Consider the following 17,185-nt stretch of genomic DNA (forward strand, 5'->3'; position numbering starts at 1 on the left):
GGATCAGGTCCTCCCATGTTTCTGAAAAAAACATGTGTGGGACTTGGTCTCATGGAGTTAAGTAAAAGAGGTCAAAATGACGTTCTATGTTATTTTTGTCTCTCTAAAAATATTTCTGCAAATGTCTCTCTTAGGACATTTTTCTTGTATCAAGTAAGAGCGGTTAAGCCGGGTCTTTATTTTCACAATCGCAAAGATCTGTTTAGCGTAGGTGCTCTCTCTGTTGTCTGCTCTGATAAGGCAACAACCAGATGTTGACACTGTATACACTGGCATGTTGAATGCTCACATTTGTACTGTGAGGCATTTGCTTGTCAGAATATGTGAAACAGCACAGAAGTTAAGCCTGGATTAACTATGGAGACATGGTAGGTTCCAAATATGCAGGCTAAGGTTGTTCATCTTAGCATTAATAGCTTGATTATGCTTAACTGTATATAGAGTGGCAGGCTGTGCTGTGACCTAAAACAAGAGTTAAATATAGATAAAAGTATGCACACACCTGTGAATATGAGCAAAACCCATTACTACAGGCATTGTTTCCTGACACACATAGAAAGCTTTCCCAGTTGACCAGAGTTATGTCAACAATGAACTACATTCCCCTTGAGGCATTATTTCACTGTAAATTGAGGAAATATTACTTCTGGGGGAGAGAGGATACACAGTGGGAGCTCCGTTCATCAATTAGAAGAGGTCAGTGATGCCAGATCTTAGCCAGGGCTCAGCTAATAAAGTAGATCTGATGAAAGGTTGCATTCTGCTGCAGAGATTTAAAAAGAAAAAAAAGGAGATTGAAAAGAAGTTGGACTCTTGACACGAGGGTGTTGCTGAGAAAAACAAGATATATGGTGGAGGGAGATTCAAGGAGAAGAAACTTTGAAAAACTCTGACCTGTTTCATGAACTCTCTAAGGGGATTAAGGGTTTAATGAACGGCTTGTTGGATGCCAGAAGTTTGAACGATAAAGGCAGCGGAGCGAGGCAGAGAGCGGCTGTCACAAGAGCGCTCATGTGAGGGTGGGCCTTGTGTCTATTAGTTGGCTTTGAAGAGTTTGACAGAAGCTTTGATTCTCAGAATATAGTCCTTCATGCTATTCCACAATAAGCTGAAATAATTACAGAGCAGATGATTATTTCATTTAACCACCTGCATTAGCTGTAAAAGTTGCACAGTAGGTGCTAAGCACAAAAATAATTCTTTTTTAACTAGTGTGCAATATTGCTTAAAGGCTCTACAGAAATAGCAATGCCATGGCACAATACATCTTTGTCCCAGTTTTTGTTGAAAAAGCATGTCCTCTAAATGCCATATAAATATAAGTTGTTTTGTTTGTTATTGTTATTGCGTGCATGCAGAATATACAATATAGCAGCATGTGGATTTTATCGTAGGGTCACTGTATGCAGGGTCAGTACAGAGCCATGTTAATGTTTTTCAGTGGATGCACAGTGCTGCCTACAGATTTCACAGGACCTCTGCAATCCCAGGGAATGGGCCCTCCTCAGTTGTGATGTATTGATAGTGTTGATGTGCGTTGGACTGGTAGCATTGGTGCTAGTCTTGGTGAAACTTTTTATCAATTCTGTGCACATTTTCTCCCTGTTTTTGTTACTCTAGACCTATTTTTGCCACTTCGAACAAATTATGGCAACATTAACCCATTTTTTTCCCACTATAACATCTCATTTCACCACCTTTTCTGCCCATTTTTGTCACTTTAAATCCATTTTTACCATCTTCTCTGACAGTTCCTGCCAGTTTAGCCCATGTTGCCAAAATCTGCCTATTGTTGCTTTCGCTAATTTTTAACCAGTTTTCACCACTTTTATGCCCTTTTTGCAACTTTAAATTCATTTTTGCCATACTATCAACCCCCTTTTAACATTTTTTTTTTTGCCAATCTTTGCAATTTTTACAGTATTACTTTTATGCCCCTTTGCATTTTGAAATAAATTTTTGCAATTATTAACCAATTTTCAGCACTTTTTATGTCAACGTTATACCCATTTTTGCCATTTTCAACCTCTTTTTTAGCCCTTTTATGCATTTTTTTTTTACCAGTTTTTCAACTTTAAATCCATCTTTGCCACTTGTAAACCCTTTTTGACACTTTTACTCTCTATTTTACCCTTTTTATGCCTTTTTTGCTGCTTTTAATACCTGTTTCACCACCTTTTTGCCCATATCTGCCACTTAAAACCCAATTTTTCCACTATACTATCCATCTACTTTGTCTGCCTCTGTTAACCCTTTTTTGCCTCTTTTGACATATTTTTGCCACTATTTAATCCTATTTCACCATATTTTTGCCCCATTTTAACCCATTATAACGCTAAAAAAATGTGCTTACATTTTGAAGAAGGCTAGATACTTCGGCATAAATCAACAAATTGATGCTGAAGTTGATGCTTGATAAGAGTGGTAATTATCCAGGTATCTCCCTCTCTCTCTCTAGATTAAAGTAAATAAAATAAAAATGACAGGTGAACTTCTATATTTTCTATAATAACTTAAGCTAGGGTGTTCTGAAAAGGATGACTCAATTATTTGATTTTGTGTTATTATTGTCATGAAAAAGGTTTACTGAAAATATAAAGAAACATACTCGCATATACACAGGTAATTCACAGCATGACAATCTCCAAATTTTCATAAAAACGTTTTGGTAAGTTGTCCTTGGAGGCCTAACAGGTTGAAAACAAAACATTACTTGTAAAAGAGTAACAGACACAGGAAGGTTAAAAAGGCGACAGACGGAGGTTTCTCTCAGCTTACCACACTGTGCTGAGTGAATGCAGTCTGCCTGTGCACTTGTTTCAGAGGGTGTGGAGGGCAGAGAGGAAAGAAGGGAGAGCAGGGGAGGGCGACAGAGAGAGGCAGAGTGAGGCAGACACCGACACCTTGGCAGTACAGCTCTGACGGCTCTCAATGGGGAGGTCTCTGTGAAGCGCGAGCCTACCTGTTGGAGCTCATTGTGGGAGACTTGCGGTGCCGGACCCACGCTGATCGTGGATCCGCTTCAAGCCCAAAAACATGTCTCCAAAACTGTTTCTGTGCGCTGTTTTGACTCTGTACCACGGGACCCAAACCTGCAGTGGATTTAATATCGATGAGCGGTTTCCTGTGATCAAAGAAGGGAAAACCAAAGGGAGCTTCTTTGGCTTCTCTGTGGCTCTGCATCACCAGACGGAGGGCTCAGCAAAGTACCTGTAAGTTCATCTCTTCATATCTTTATAAATATCCACTTCTTTTCATTTGCAGGTTAAAAATGTTAGCATACAAACAAGCTAGGCACCTGCCTTGGACGCGGAGGCGTAATAAAAACCATCCATTTGATCCGCCTCGCAGACGATTATTGCGCCTTCTGACTGCGCAAAACCCACGGTAAAGCTTTGGAGTAGGCAACAGTTAACACCTGGAGAGACTTTACGAACTTCTCCGAGTTGTTAAACGCCTCTATTTGTCTCCAGACTTCATTTTGCTGCGTGTAAAGTAGTTCCTATTAAGGCAAACCACCTGTTATAAGTAAGCGGAGAGATTTGGATCCTTTTCATGCAGACTGGTTTCTTGCAATCAAATCAATAAGTTGAAAGTAGTGACATTTTGTGTTTTAAAATTAAAAAATTTTATTTCTTTTTGTTGTTTAAAACCTTATGGTGGTTAAATTAAAGTGCCATACATCCTGATTCATGCATCTTAAAGGAGTTTTAAGCTTAGCCCAGGTGTGCCAGGAGAATATTAGAGCTCTATAAATAAGGAGAATAGCCTTAAGATCATTTTAGGAGTTGGAAAGTTGGGTAATATGTGTTAAAATTCTATTTCTGATCAGTGCCATATTTGTCATTTTGTCCAAATGCAGCCTCTTCGATTATTTTCATGTAAAATAACACACTAAGAGTTGTGGCATGGCTGCTCTACTTACTTATCCTGAGGCTATGACTTTCAGCTAAGACACAAGTGGGTTAGTGTTTCGCAATAAAAGTGTGCACTGGCCTGAAACACCTGTGGGTTTGTTATTACTAAGACATGAATGCCTATGTATAGTGTTTGGGATGATTTACAAGCAAGTCTATATGGAGAAGAGTTTATGTTAAAGGAAACACATTTCTTTTCCAGTATGCCTCCTTAATGAAGCTCCTCAAACTATATCATTGTTTAGTGTAGGATTTCCCTCAGCCAATTAGCCCCCCCCACCCCCCCAATCCTTCCGCATCCTTGATCACACAGTGTGTTCATAACTCGCTGTTATCTGTGTCTTCATTCTGCTTTGAAGCCTGGTGCAGGAAGAGCGTAGTAAACCAGAGCCCACTTCCTCTGTGCTGTCACTGTTGAGGAGTTTGAATGTAAAGCTAATCAGAACGATCTCCATGCAAAGCGGTGGATTTGCGTGCATCACAGAGAAGTCTGCAGATTATTGAAAGGATTTCAGTGTCCAGCTGACACTCGATCAATGTCACATCCTGGCCCCGTCTCCAGAGGGATGGAGTCACCGTCCACAGTCTGCAACCCAAGAAGGGCTCCTCATGGCTGTGGTAATGAGGTGGCCTGTTGGGACAAGGAGGCTGTAAAAGTGTTATCAGTCGTCTGCTAGCTAAGGCAGATTTGTGCTCAGTCCTTACAGACAGCATTTGATTTTATTTGGCTTTATCTTTAGGACTTGGAAGATGACCATTTGGTCTAAAAGATGCCAAGCAGCAACCTCTGGGTGGGAAGCCAAGTGCAAAAACTGCAGTGTCTGCTTACGGCTGGCTGCCAAAGCACTTGAAGTCCCGTTAACACCCATGTTACAATGCCCATTCACAGCAAAACAAAGCTGTCTGACTGTGATACAGCACAGAGTACCAGGGGCAAATCCACCATCATCATCATCATCATCCATGTTGATCATACAAGTCAAAGTTGTTAAATTGAATCCACAACATTTATTACACATGGCAGCCACCATCAATGAGCTTCAAAACAAGTGCCGCATGTTAAAATGAGTGATTGTGATTATACTGGACAATATTGCAATTTTTGATTGTGATTACAATATAATACATTAATAATATAATGAGTCTGCTTGCCTTGTTATGGAGGAAAATGCAGAGAATAATGATAGTTTTGAGGTGTGTATTTTTCCACTCAAAACAAAAAAATCAAGCCACACCTGAAGTTTTCTAAGTTCTGCTTTTAACATAATATTTTCCCAAACATAAAAGTTTTTCCCTTTGTGAAAATAAAGGCACTTCTAAAAGATGCAGTAGTGGCACTATTGTAAAGTTAAAAGGCCTTTCTGCAAGCATTTTGGTCAATGATTTTTGGTTCTACTAAATACAAAAATAATTGAAGCCTTTTATGCGATTATGTAATAGACAGCCTTACATTGGGATTGCAATTGCGATTAGATTAATTGTCCTGCATTATTTCAAACTTAGCTTCAGAAACCAATGGGTGATGTCACTGTGACTGGATAAAATGTACATAGTCAACAATCTCAGATTGGGTTAGTTTTTAATAGCATTACACCTTCCCAAAATTGTTTTGTTTCTGAAATTTGGTTGCTCTAGAGTTTGTAGTTTTGATTTCTTTGCCTGCTTATCAGGCGAGCAGCTAAGAAAACGAGACATGATGTCAGTGAGTTATTGTGTTTATTGTGTTTAGGGTTACTTTTGGGCCTCGTAATCGGCGAGATATACTTCTAAATCTCAAAATATGGGACCCTATCACCCTCAGTCTTAAACTTGCAAAGCAGATGGATTTGCCCGTTTCTGTGTTTCTCACTGGCAAATCCATCTTGCAATGCTCCCGTCTGAACCTTTTGGGCCTGGTTAGAAAGTGACAGGACCAATCAGCGTCGAGGGACAGTACTTTCCGGCGCAGCAGAGTTGTGACGTAGGCAAGCAGCAACGAGAGGTCGGTGCAATTATGGGCGGAAGACATTAGCGTGGATGCTGCTGATGTGTGAAACACATCCATCTGGCTTGTCAGGTTACCTCGATGTGACATGTGAATCAAACAGTAAGCATTTACCATGTTACATGTGCTAAAACATGAATTTCACTTTTTATTTCTCAAGCAGTATTACTGCTACAAGCTCTTGAGAAAGACTGACAACTGTTTAACAATAATTAAGAACACTAACTTTAGACTGGGCTAGCTTTTTGAGTTTTTTTGCTGGGCCAGCATAAACAGCTGCAGTGTGTCCCAAATTGCATATGCCTGTACAAATTACTAAATATTTTGAGTGTATAAGTGTGCAAAGTGTGTTCACCAATAATGAAGTGTGGAAATATGAACACTTGGTACCCTCATTGAATGCTATATGGTATTGTTAGCAAGCTAGTGCCCTAGCTAGCAGCATCTGCTAGCTTGCTAGCATATTAATAGAAATGGCAGCAAATTTCAGTCAAGAAATAGGGTTTAAGGCAAATTAAGTAAAGTTTCTCAACGTGAATAATGTTAACATAAACATGAATTTATAAGTGAATGAAAAGAGGTAACAAATTTTGATTGTAATGGCCTGGTGTCTGTTAATAACTTGCTGTTAAAAAAAAGAAGTAAAGAAAGAAGCAACATAAGTCCTACTATTCATGTTTGCCTTAGTGAAACAGTTAAGACTACATGAATGAAGTTTCTTTCTGAAATTTGAGTTTCTTGATAGTTGTTTTTAATTCTGTGCTAGCTTTTCAGGCTACATGCTAAAAGAGTAAGAAATAAGGTCAGTGATGTTAGCTGTTGAATAGCTGTATTATTTGGCTGCTTGTGTTTTTTCGGGTTCTTTTATCAATAAGAAACACTTCTTTATTTGAAGAAGTGAGAATCTTTCAGCCTTTGTGTGACCTGTGAATAAAAACGAGAATGTTAACTAGAACACCCTTAACCATATTTTCACTTTTGGTTGGGAAATTATCACTACATGCCGCTATATCATGAGACACATTGACATCTGACCGACAAATTTTGCTTTATCCCAGCTTTCAGCAGGGTTTTTCTGTTGGGCCAACACTGTGAGTGAAGGCAGTCCTCCATGTCAGTCCTAGCAGTGTACATACCCTGAGATTCCCTGAAAACACATCACAATGTGCTGATGGTGTTTCCCATGTTTGACTTGGGCTGATTTTTACAGTCCTGTCTGTTTCCTCTGTGTTTGTCTGGCTTCTTTAGTGGGCCCTGATCTGTCTCACCACACCACAGAGCTGTTTCTTGCCTCACTCCTCATTATCAAAGCAGAGCTTCAGCATGAACATTTGAAAAATGCAAGAATGAGGCATATAAACCCGTTGTGACTTGTACAATGTTTAAAGTGGCCATTCTTTGTGAATGCGTGAGTCAAACAGAGTCCAGGATAAAAGTCAAGAGGGAGGGTTTCCACTCCCTGCTCTGCAAATAAATGAGAGCAATAAAGTTTTCCTTTGCATCTTTAGTTGGAGGCTATAGTCTAATTAGTCTGAATATAGGACTAAGGCTAAGATTTTAAACAGCATGGCTTAACTGAAGCTATTTTCAAAATGCATTTTCACATTAAGAGGGGCACACGATCAAATAGCAAAACAGCAATGCATTTCAGAGAAGGGCCTCACCTGAATTATCCCAATGCTACCTGAGGCCAATTTGTACGGGGGTATTTACCTCTCTGCTCCCCCGTCTCTTTGAAACACCCATTTAAAGTCTCCTGGATTTTTTTTCCCTGTGAGGGCTTTTTTTTGTTCTCAGTTGTAGCAGGGAGGAGGGAACGGGCAGTCAGCTGGCCACCTATTGGCTCTTCCAGTCCCCTGACTCCATGGTATGTGAGGAATGTATTCCCCTTCTCTGCACAGTCACAACCTGCCAGGTTTCAGGTTGAGACAAGACAAGGAGGGGTGTGAATGATGTTTCAGGGGGACAATTATTGGGGAACACACACAAACCCTCTGAAATCTAAACTCTTTGCTCATCTTTTAGCACACAGATCCACCTCATTTTAAAGATGGGAGCAGCTGTGCCCCAAGAAGAAGTATTTAATTTCTGTGACTGATGAATATTTAATTAGAGTTTAAGTGCCTCTGTTTTTCCAGATCACCTCTGTCTGCCTGCAGTGGCCCAAGGCCATGAAAGTCAGTCTTTTAATTTGAAGGGGCCTTCCCCTGTTCTTCTGTGTGGTTCAGATTAAACAAGCTGATGTGCTGTAAAGTTTGCAGACGTAAACATGTTGAGTTTGAACATGCACAGACTCATTCTCCGCTTACACTTCATACAGGTTAACGTCTAATTCCAACATCAAAACCCTACTTTGCAAAGTTATTCAGTGCCTTACATGCTACAGTTAAAACTCAGTTGGCAGTTTAACTGGACTACTTTCCTTGTACTTCAGCACCTCCACCGCAGTAGGCAGCAATATTCCCCCTTTTAGCGAGTTAACTACTGACCTTCTTCCTGTTGAGCTTGCTAGTAAGTTAGCAACTACATGGTTGTGTGTTGAGTAGTTAGCCTTAAACTTGGGTAAACTTCGTTACTATCAGTACAAGCAGTTGAAGGTCATACTGCTTGCTTGCAGTAATACTCGTGTGGAGACGCCATGGCAGCTTTTGCAACACTTGGATTTATGCTTTTAAGCTTTAGCGTAGAGAACATAGAGTGTGCGCAGAATGCCTAGGTCAGTCGAGAGGGGTCTGACTGCAGATCACACATCTACATCTCTGATGGACCCTCTCCCAAAAAGTTAATTTGAGATGCCCTCTGTGTCAGAAACATATGCTAGAACTGTCAAAAGTTTAATGTTAGGGTAAGGGTTTAGGTAAAGGTTTGGATACCAAAAGTTAAAAGTTAAATAAAATGACCTAAAATCCTGACTACAAAATATTCAATAAAGCAGATGAAACAGTTGGCTTCAAGAAAAAAAGTTGTCCTACATGAAAACATTCTAATGCAGCAAACGTATGTAGCTCCATTAAGTGCATAAGCTACATAGCTAACTTAGTTACATAGCTAACTTAGGTACATAGCTAATGTGGCTAAAGCAAATGTCACAAAGCATCTACATGCCTCTCTAGCTACATTATCTACATAAGCTAACACTCAAGTTGCCAAAGCTAACTTAGCCCCATTGGCTTATGTAATAATGTTAATTATGCAGTTAGCTTTGCTTAGCTTTTTTCTAAAGCTAAATAAGCTAAAGTGAGCCACTGCTCAGGTATCTACTTCTAAAATGGGTCTATACTACGGGCTGGGCAATGAATCCAAATTTAGATTGAATATTTATATGTCCCACTGCAATTTTCAAATCACAGAAGGTGCTGTATTTCTGTAACCTGAAATGTGTGTCAGATTGCCATTTTAATACTTTTTTGCTTAAGAGATGTTATTCTCTACACATCATGCAAACATTCAAGTGTTAGTGTTTTAATAGTTGACAGAAAATCCCACAATGCTTGTTTGTGTATGTTTGTCTTAGAAATGAGAAAGACATGAAATCATAAATCCCTTCAATACAACAGTTCATACAGAATTAAAAAATAATCACAATTAGATTTATTCCAAATTGTTTTGCCTTAATTTAATCTTCCAAACACTGTGTATGTTGTTATTTAGAATGACTAATTTTTTGCTTGTGAAGAAGTACATGAGATGAGGAACTGAAAAAATAATCACATGTTAATTTACAGTTGCAATATTTGTGGACAAAAAGGGCAACTAGATTATTTTCTCAAAATGTCAGCCCCCTGTCTATATATAACTTAACCCTGGGTTAGACCTTTATATTTATGAAATGTTGCTTAGTGTGTAATGTTTGAGGTTATTTCATGGATATAACTACCATTAAAAAAGATTTCCAGCAGCAGTCTTTAAAACTTTATTCAGTATCATTTCAGTTGAACTAACTCACATTTAAAAGTCCAGTTTTACTATAGTAGGACTAATACAACAGGACTTTTTTCCAACAGCCATACACACACACGATGTAACACTGCAGATGGAAAAAGTCTTTAAATACTCATCTTATATAATTACACTTCCTCTTAAGCCTGTTTAAGAAAATAATGCATAATGTTTCAGTGAAAAAACACATGGATTTAACACTTTCTAGTTAGAATATGGTATCATATAACATAAACTGAAGGACCTGCTATGTGTTGCTCTGCAGTGCAGTCTGATGTAAATGATGCAGGTGGATCAGTCTGACTTGGCTCTGGTCCAACATCCCCCCCTCAGAAATGCTTGTGGTCTTAGTCTCTAATGTATCAGAGCACCAGTCACGCCTGAATGAAACACTTTGAGATAACAATGCTGTGTTGTCTGTTCAACCCTCACATATTCATTACATGACAGGAAGTTGCTTCTCAGATTTCCCAGTTATAGGAAGTGTTGCAAGTGTTACATTTTATATACAGATTTTTTAAAGTTATTAATCTTTTACTACAGATGCAAAGTCTTTATGTGTGTGGAAGTATATGCCTGTATTGTTTTTATAAGATAAAAGTATTTTTCCGCTATGTTAAAGCCGCCATTCCACTCCTTAACTCTTCCAGTAATAATATCGCTTACAGTTGACTGTGGAGAATCCAGCAGGGATGAAATTTCACTTACTGTTTTTTGCAAAGATTGCATCTATGACAGTATTATGCTTGAAGTCAGTGAGCTCCTCAGAAAGACCCATTTTGTATCACAAATGTTTGCAGATGGAGACTCCATGGCTAGGTGCTTGGTTTTGTACACCTGTGGAAACAAGTCTGATTGAAACACCTGAATTTAATAAATAACAGATGTGACCAAAAACTTTTGTATATACAGTGTAGATGGATATTAGAGGTCAAATATCAGGGCTTCGTCTTCACCTCTTGCTTGTAAATGTAATATTCAAATGCAATTTTTATGACATTTTGGGGGATTTTCTTTCTATCACAGTGCTGCAGTTGTACCTTTTTGATTCATATAACCACTAAGTGGTAAATCTAGTGTTAACTTGCAGCTACTATATAGTTGTGTATCAACTTGGCAAACCAAGTTTATTTTCTAACCCATGGAGCACCAGTAGATGATCTAATAACCAGTAATGAATGCATCATAAAGCTTTATCAAAGATGCCATATTTTTCAAAGTAAGTAATCAGAAGCTTAAGCGAGGTGTTTTGTTGTGTTGGGTGCTGAACAAAGCTGGATTGGAGTTTGAGCCGAAGCCCAGCTCTCTCTGAAGTTAAGTGCAAGTTTGTCCATGGTGACCAGCCCTAATCTTTTATTGCCTGTGTCCAATCAGCTGCTAATGGCATGAGTAGCATTTTGTGTAGCAGCAGAATGAATGACAGCTTCTAATAACACGTTGAAATGAATCCCAACGGGACCTCGAACCTCCTGCTGGTCTGCACAGAGGAGATTCTCTACGGTGGGGCTTTCACTGGAAATACCTGCAGTGAGGACTGTGTCTATGTTAACAAAAGTGTAAGAGATCCCTCTTTTCTCCCCCTGCTTTTACAAATGCCCTTAAACAGCATGGAAAAGCAGCCTGTGTAGGCAGCCTCCGGGCTAATGAGGGCTACCTGGAGCTAGAAAAACTATATGCTTCAATGGCTGCCCTCAAAATCCATTTTTCATCTTTGAAGCTGAGATGATCCTCAAGTATTGGTTTACACTAGGAATGTGAAGGTGGAAGATAGTGTGCTGTAACAGGCAACACAAATATGCTAAAAAAAAAAAAAGAAAGAAGCAAAATGCGTCTTTTATTAAGTTTTATGAAAGAATATGATAGCATATGTGATAGCTGTAGACAAAACTCTGCTGCAGGGGTCTTTACTGGTGTTTTCCAAGCCTGGACAGGTAAAAACAGATGCTTCATGCACACCTGTGCTGCTTTTATATAGGCTGAGTCATATGTGAGCGAGAGCTTGGCATGCTGACAGTGGGTGGTACATAGCTGTGTTGATGGAAACACTTATACTGGGTACGTTTGCATGATATTAAAAAAGTGTATTTATTCTGTTGACTTTAGACTTCAAAAATGCATGTAAATATGCAAAACATAACCTGAATTTCTCAAAGTTGGTCTAACACATCTAGATCATTCAGTTGGGGATTTGGGGATCCCAGTTTGTGAATGTGATTTGATATCCAATTATTACTAGGTACCTTACCTTGTGTATTTTTCAACAAATTCAAGCAATAAACCCTTCTATATTACAACCTACATTTCCAGGGAGTGCATAGCTAGAAACCCCCATATGGACAGATGCATTTATGACAATGTGCATTGAAAACAATGAAATTAGTCAGAAGAAATTAATCCATAGTAGCAGAACCTGAATAGGAGGGAGCAACAAGCTTTAAGCTATAAAGGAGGAGGCTGGGGTGGAGAAGGTGAAGCTTTATGTCAGCAGGGATATATGGGCAGAGAAAGAGCTGTGATTGGTTGTGGGAGCTGGGAGGCAGTAGTTGGTGTCAGCTGGCTATCAGCCAATTGCAACTAGGGGAATGATTGACGTGAACTAATGCTAAGCTTCATCCATATTAGACAGGATGAACTAGGGTAGGACAATTAAAAAATATATCTAATTGCAGTTATTGTTGCTCATATTGCAAATTTGATATCAATTGCTTTACTGAAAGGGCATTATTGTTTTTATCTCACTCGTTTTAATTAAGACAAACGTACATAAAACATGAAATGGACAATTTTTGCAAACCATTTTATACAAAACGACAGTTGAATGTTTGCAAGGGAAAGGGTGCCAACCTTGCTGAAAATGGTAGGACAGGATTCCTTTACTTCATTTTCATGTTTCATCTGGGATATTTCCTAGTAGAAACCAAATAAACACATGGACTATAAATAGTAACAATATATCATACTAAACATCCCTTTTGGGTAATACAGAGGAAAGCAGAAGCCAACTTTTGCAACCTAGCAGCAGTGCCAAGTGCCAAGAAGCACTCTTAAAATGAGCTTGTGGGGCACTGCCAGAACAAAAGGCTCTGGCAGTGCCCCACACTAAAATAAGCACAGGCCCTTATTTGTCGATAGTCTGGTATGTGACATAATAGCACAACTGAAACCAGCTGAAAGGGGGCGTATCATTTCCTACCGTTACGTAGTCAGGCATACTTCCATCAATAGATGTACGTACTCCCCTTGTGCTTGTATTCTGGGACAAGGACAGTTGTCCAATAACTGGCCTAATGGAGCTATAATCATAGCTTAACTTAACTGCATGTTAGCATACTGTAAAAGTGCTCTCATAGACACAAAACTGCTGCAAAATTCCTCACATTTTCAGAGTGAACTGCACATGTGAGCAGAGCTTTTCCTGCAAGGTCTCTTAGTAAAATGTCTATATGAAGTCTGGCTTAAGCTTTTATGTGAGTGCAGCAGGAAATTTAAGGAAAAGTCACCATGAATGGGATGTGGTTATGATGTTTATATCCTGTGACTGATGCAATATTTGTCATGTAATGAAGCTGTTTCAATATGTTTCCTGTCCACAGGTTTGTTATTCTCTGCTCTTTGAATAGGAGAATATGTTGCTTATTGTATTACTGTAATATAAAGGCAAACCCCATGGTCTCTTGAGCTACCGTACCCCCTTGTCTAATAATGAAGATCTCACACATAAAGGTGCTTGTCTGAACATATAACTTGGATGTTGCTTATAACTTGCATTAACATACGTTTTTGGGCATTTGAACTTATGCTTCTGCTCTGTGCATTAACAACAGGTCTTCAGTGACGATGTACAACTGGAACTCTCGTCCTGCCACTTATGCAAAAAACCCATGCTTTATTATTGTTGCTCTAAGTCTTGTTTATATGTCCATCTAGCTTGTGGCTCTATCTCTGCATGCAATGTGCAATAAAGCAGCAGGCAATATAAATGCAGAGGAGTGAATGCGCCATGAGCTAATAAGGCTAGCTTTAACATTATAACCATGCTTTTAAGGAATAATGATGTAGTTTTTAGTAAATACACCTTATGGGGTAATAGTTAGAGAAAACGTCTCAACTGAAGATCATGACTGATCAGTGATATTTCATTTGTAAATGAGGTGGATTAAAGAACCATCTCATTTATGTGAAAGATAGGAGCCTGCTCCCACTTGAAAGCCGGTTTCCTGCACCTAGAGCAGACCTCTATGGTGCAGCGTTTGGGCCCATCCATTGAAGATCTCTACAGTGGGGCAACCTTGACTGTGAGGCGGGATGTGACGCAATAACCCTTGTTGGTTTTTCTTAGTTTATGGTGTTATGGTTTTTATTCAATCCCCCTCCCCCTACCCTAACCCTGACCTTTAAGGTTTTGGGGCCTAACCCTCACTCTATTTGAGTTTTCCAATTGAGGTGTGTTAAATCAATATTCATCCCTCTCAGTAAATTTTAGATTTTTTTCTGCTGTTGTGAGTAGCCACCCACCCTAACCTCTGATAGTGAGCAGAAAACATCATTCAGTACGTTATTTTGGTTCCAGCATGGGTAATGTATGTCACTTCTAGCCCCACAGTTGAGGTCATCCCATTGGGGTCTTGGAGGTCTTTGAGAGGACACCAAATGAAAAGCTGTATGGGAGCCATAAGACCGGCTCTCATCATTTAGCTGAGCCAAATAATGAGGATAACTTAGAGGCTTGTTTCTTACCCGGTGGGTCAGGACCTAAGGGCGCATTCACACCAGAACTGTTTGGTCTGCTTTAAACAAACTCTGGTCTGTTTTCCCGGATTGTCTGGATTGTTTGGGGTGGTGTGAAAGCTCACAAAATGAGGCAAAAAGTCCATGATGGGCTTTTATTTGGAAGGAAATCTCTTTATCTCATTGTTCTGTTACATTTTTTGTTCCATTGCATGTCTAAACTGACCCCTTTTTTATTTACTAAAAATAGTGGTTTTGATTGAAAAATTCAAGAAATTTGGGTCGTGATTTGTCATTGAGGAGGTTGTGGTGGGTCCTGATGCTAAACCAGTTCAGAACAACTGACTTAGAGAGACTGTATTCCCATCAAGCAAGGCTAGGCAGATGTATGCAGCTTTCTTATACTGTTGGACTACCCAGTTCATGGTAGTCTGTAATGTGTGCCAGTATAAATGGCATCCATGCTTCCTAACTAGTCCAGATAAAGACATCCCAGACCACCCCTGTATGTAGTCTAAGCGGCCTAATCTCAAACCATTTTGGGTATACACAGAGGTACAGCCACACGTGGCATTGAGGATTACTACGTAGTATCTAAATGCCCAAAACGGATGTTTCCCAGTGTTAGTGCAAGGTCTGAATGTGGTCTTGGAAGATTGAAGGGACATGAATGATGTGATTTTTGCAGCGTAGATGCTTGCAGGCTGCTCACTGAAAAGCCTGTGTCTAAGCTCAGTCCAGCTGTGCCACTTTGTGTCCTTGTTTGTGTGCACTTCTCCCTGTCACTTTAATGTATAGCATGTTTGTTGTGTTTGTCATGTGCAGCAGCTCTGGGGGAGCCAGGATAACACTGGGTGGTCAGTGGGTCGGTTAGCGTGCTTTAGTCAAAACAACACCGTCCTTGTCAGACAGGGTTTCACTGGTGAGTCAGTTTATTATCAGGGAGACGATACGCCATGTTTAATTTGTCTCACTGGGTCCAAATGAGTTTGCTGTCCTGTTACTGTTTCACTAAGGCAGATGGTGGTCTTTAAACAGGATGTTTGTCCAGCTGAGAGCACCTGTTAGACCGCTGTTAGAGCACAGGTGCCCACTGATACTCTTGATGGTTACATGCTAGTTCCTCTTTTCATCGATACTAATGGAGCATTTTATTTTATTTCCTCTTGTGACTTAATTACAATGATGTCAGCATTTTATTTCCTTGATTTCACAGATTTATGCACACTGTCTCCCCCTTCTTATTTAAGATTTGACACAGATACCAGAGGGCCAGGCAGAAAAATCTCAGCTGCTTATTTATGATGTTGTGATATTTCAGCCATAGGGATTTCTGTGAGGTTTACTTGGGACACAGAGTTCATCACTAACTTCCGTTCTCTCTAGTAGGCTTTCTTGGTTAATAAATGGCACCCTTTACAGCTACACAGAAGAATCTGTATGAATATTTGTCACATTTATCTGGTTCCTCTTGTTGGACTGTTTGTTGCTTTATGTGCTGATGGCTGTCAGTGATGTTGGGTTCGATGTTGTGGACCAGGTTGGGTTAATTCTTCTTGTTCATGACAAAACTTTATATCTATTATGCTAACAATAAGTTTTAGAATTTCTGTTTTTGTGATTATAAGCGCTCTGCGCTCATACACGAACTAAATAAACGCTGTAGCAGCATTTAATCATTTAGCACTGTTATAATGAACTTATTATGCATTGGCGAATCATATGCAGTCCAAAGTAGCGCTCATGGTGGAGGGGTGGAGTTGGAGCGGTGATCCTAATGGGTCAGCTCCGTTTCCTCATTAGCTGTCGAACCAACAAGTTTGAAGTGTCCAGGGTATCTTTGTGATCTTTTATAATTACTGGTTTGGTTTTCTGTCAGGAGAGCTGCTACTCCTAGTGTCTGTGCAATATTGATCTCACGAGATGGATATTTCCTTGATGAGAAATCTCATGACGTTTTGATCTCGTCACACCCCTATCAGCTACTTAACCTTACACACCAGATAGACTGTTTCATATGTCCATCGCATGGATTCATTTCACATACGTCTAAGAAACCACCCATACAAAACATTTGAGAAGGGCAGGACTTTTCAAAAAATTCTAAAAATGTGACTGGACAAACATTCTGTCCGTCACATTAGTGGGTGCTCAGAGCGACAAGACCAAATGAGGTGGCAGACCTGAGTTTTACACAGTAGCCCTGCCATGGTCTATGAACAGCTGAGCCATTATAAAATTCATGCTGAAACCATCTGGGAGACATGCAAGAGCATCTACTCTGCCAAGTGAAGCTTTCAGTTTGGCTCTTAGCTCTGGTTTTAATAAAGAAAGGTGTTGGTCCTGATAAAACTGCCACTGTGGCTACATCAGACCAGCAGTCATTGCATGTACCAACTCACACTACAACAAGCTTTAAGTGCTCTTCTTTGCTCTTTATTTGATAAATAAAGAATTGTGGTCCAGTTCTGATTAAACTACTGCTAAACTATAGCTACATCTGCAGTAATCACTACACCAGGGGGCAGCCACTGCTATTGGCTTTGAGTACAACTAAACCCCGCCGTTAGCTGCTGCTCCATTCTCCTTGGCTAGTTCTGTTTAAGATGGGGAACAA

The 17,185-nt window shown here is 39.7% G+C and overlaps 1 protein-coding gene across 2 annotated transcripts in view; it reads left to right on the top strand.

The window, feature by feature from the left end:
* Positions 1 to 2,902: 2,902 nt before the first annotated feature.
* The window catches only part of itga3b (integrin, alpha 3b), a 54,954-nt gene continuing 40,671 nt past the window's right edge, over positions 2,903 to 17,185 (top strand). For both annotated transcript variants that reach the window (XM_041815558.1, XM_041815559.1), the window contains exon 1: positions 2,903 to 3,212. In XM_041815558.1, coding sequence (XP_041671492.1) covers positions 3,037 to 3,212 — 176 coding nt within the window. In that variant the 5' untranslated portion in view covers positions 2,903 to 3,036. The remainder of the gene's footprint in view (positions 3,213 to 17,185) is intronic.

This window comes from Cheilinus undulatus, linkage group 20, assembly GCF_018320785.1.
Source record: "Cheilinus undulatus linkage group 20, ASM1832078v1, whole genome shotgun sequence".
In the NCBI taxonomy this organism is placed as follows: domain Eukaryota; kingdom Metazoa; phylum Chordata; class Actinopteri; order Labriformes; family Labridae; genus Cheilinus; species Cheilinus undulatus.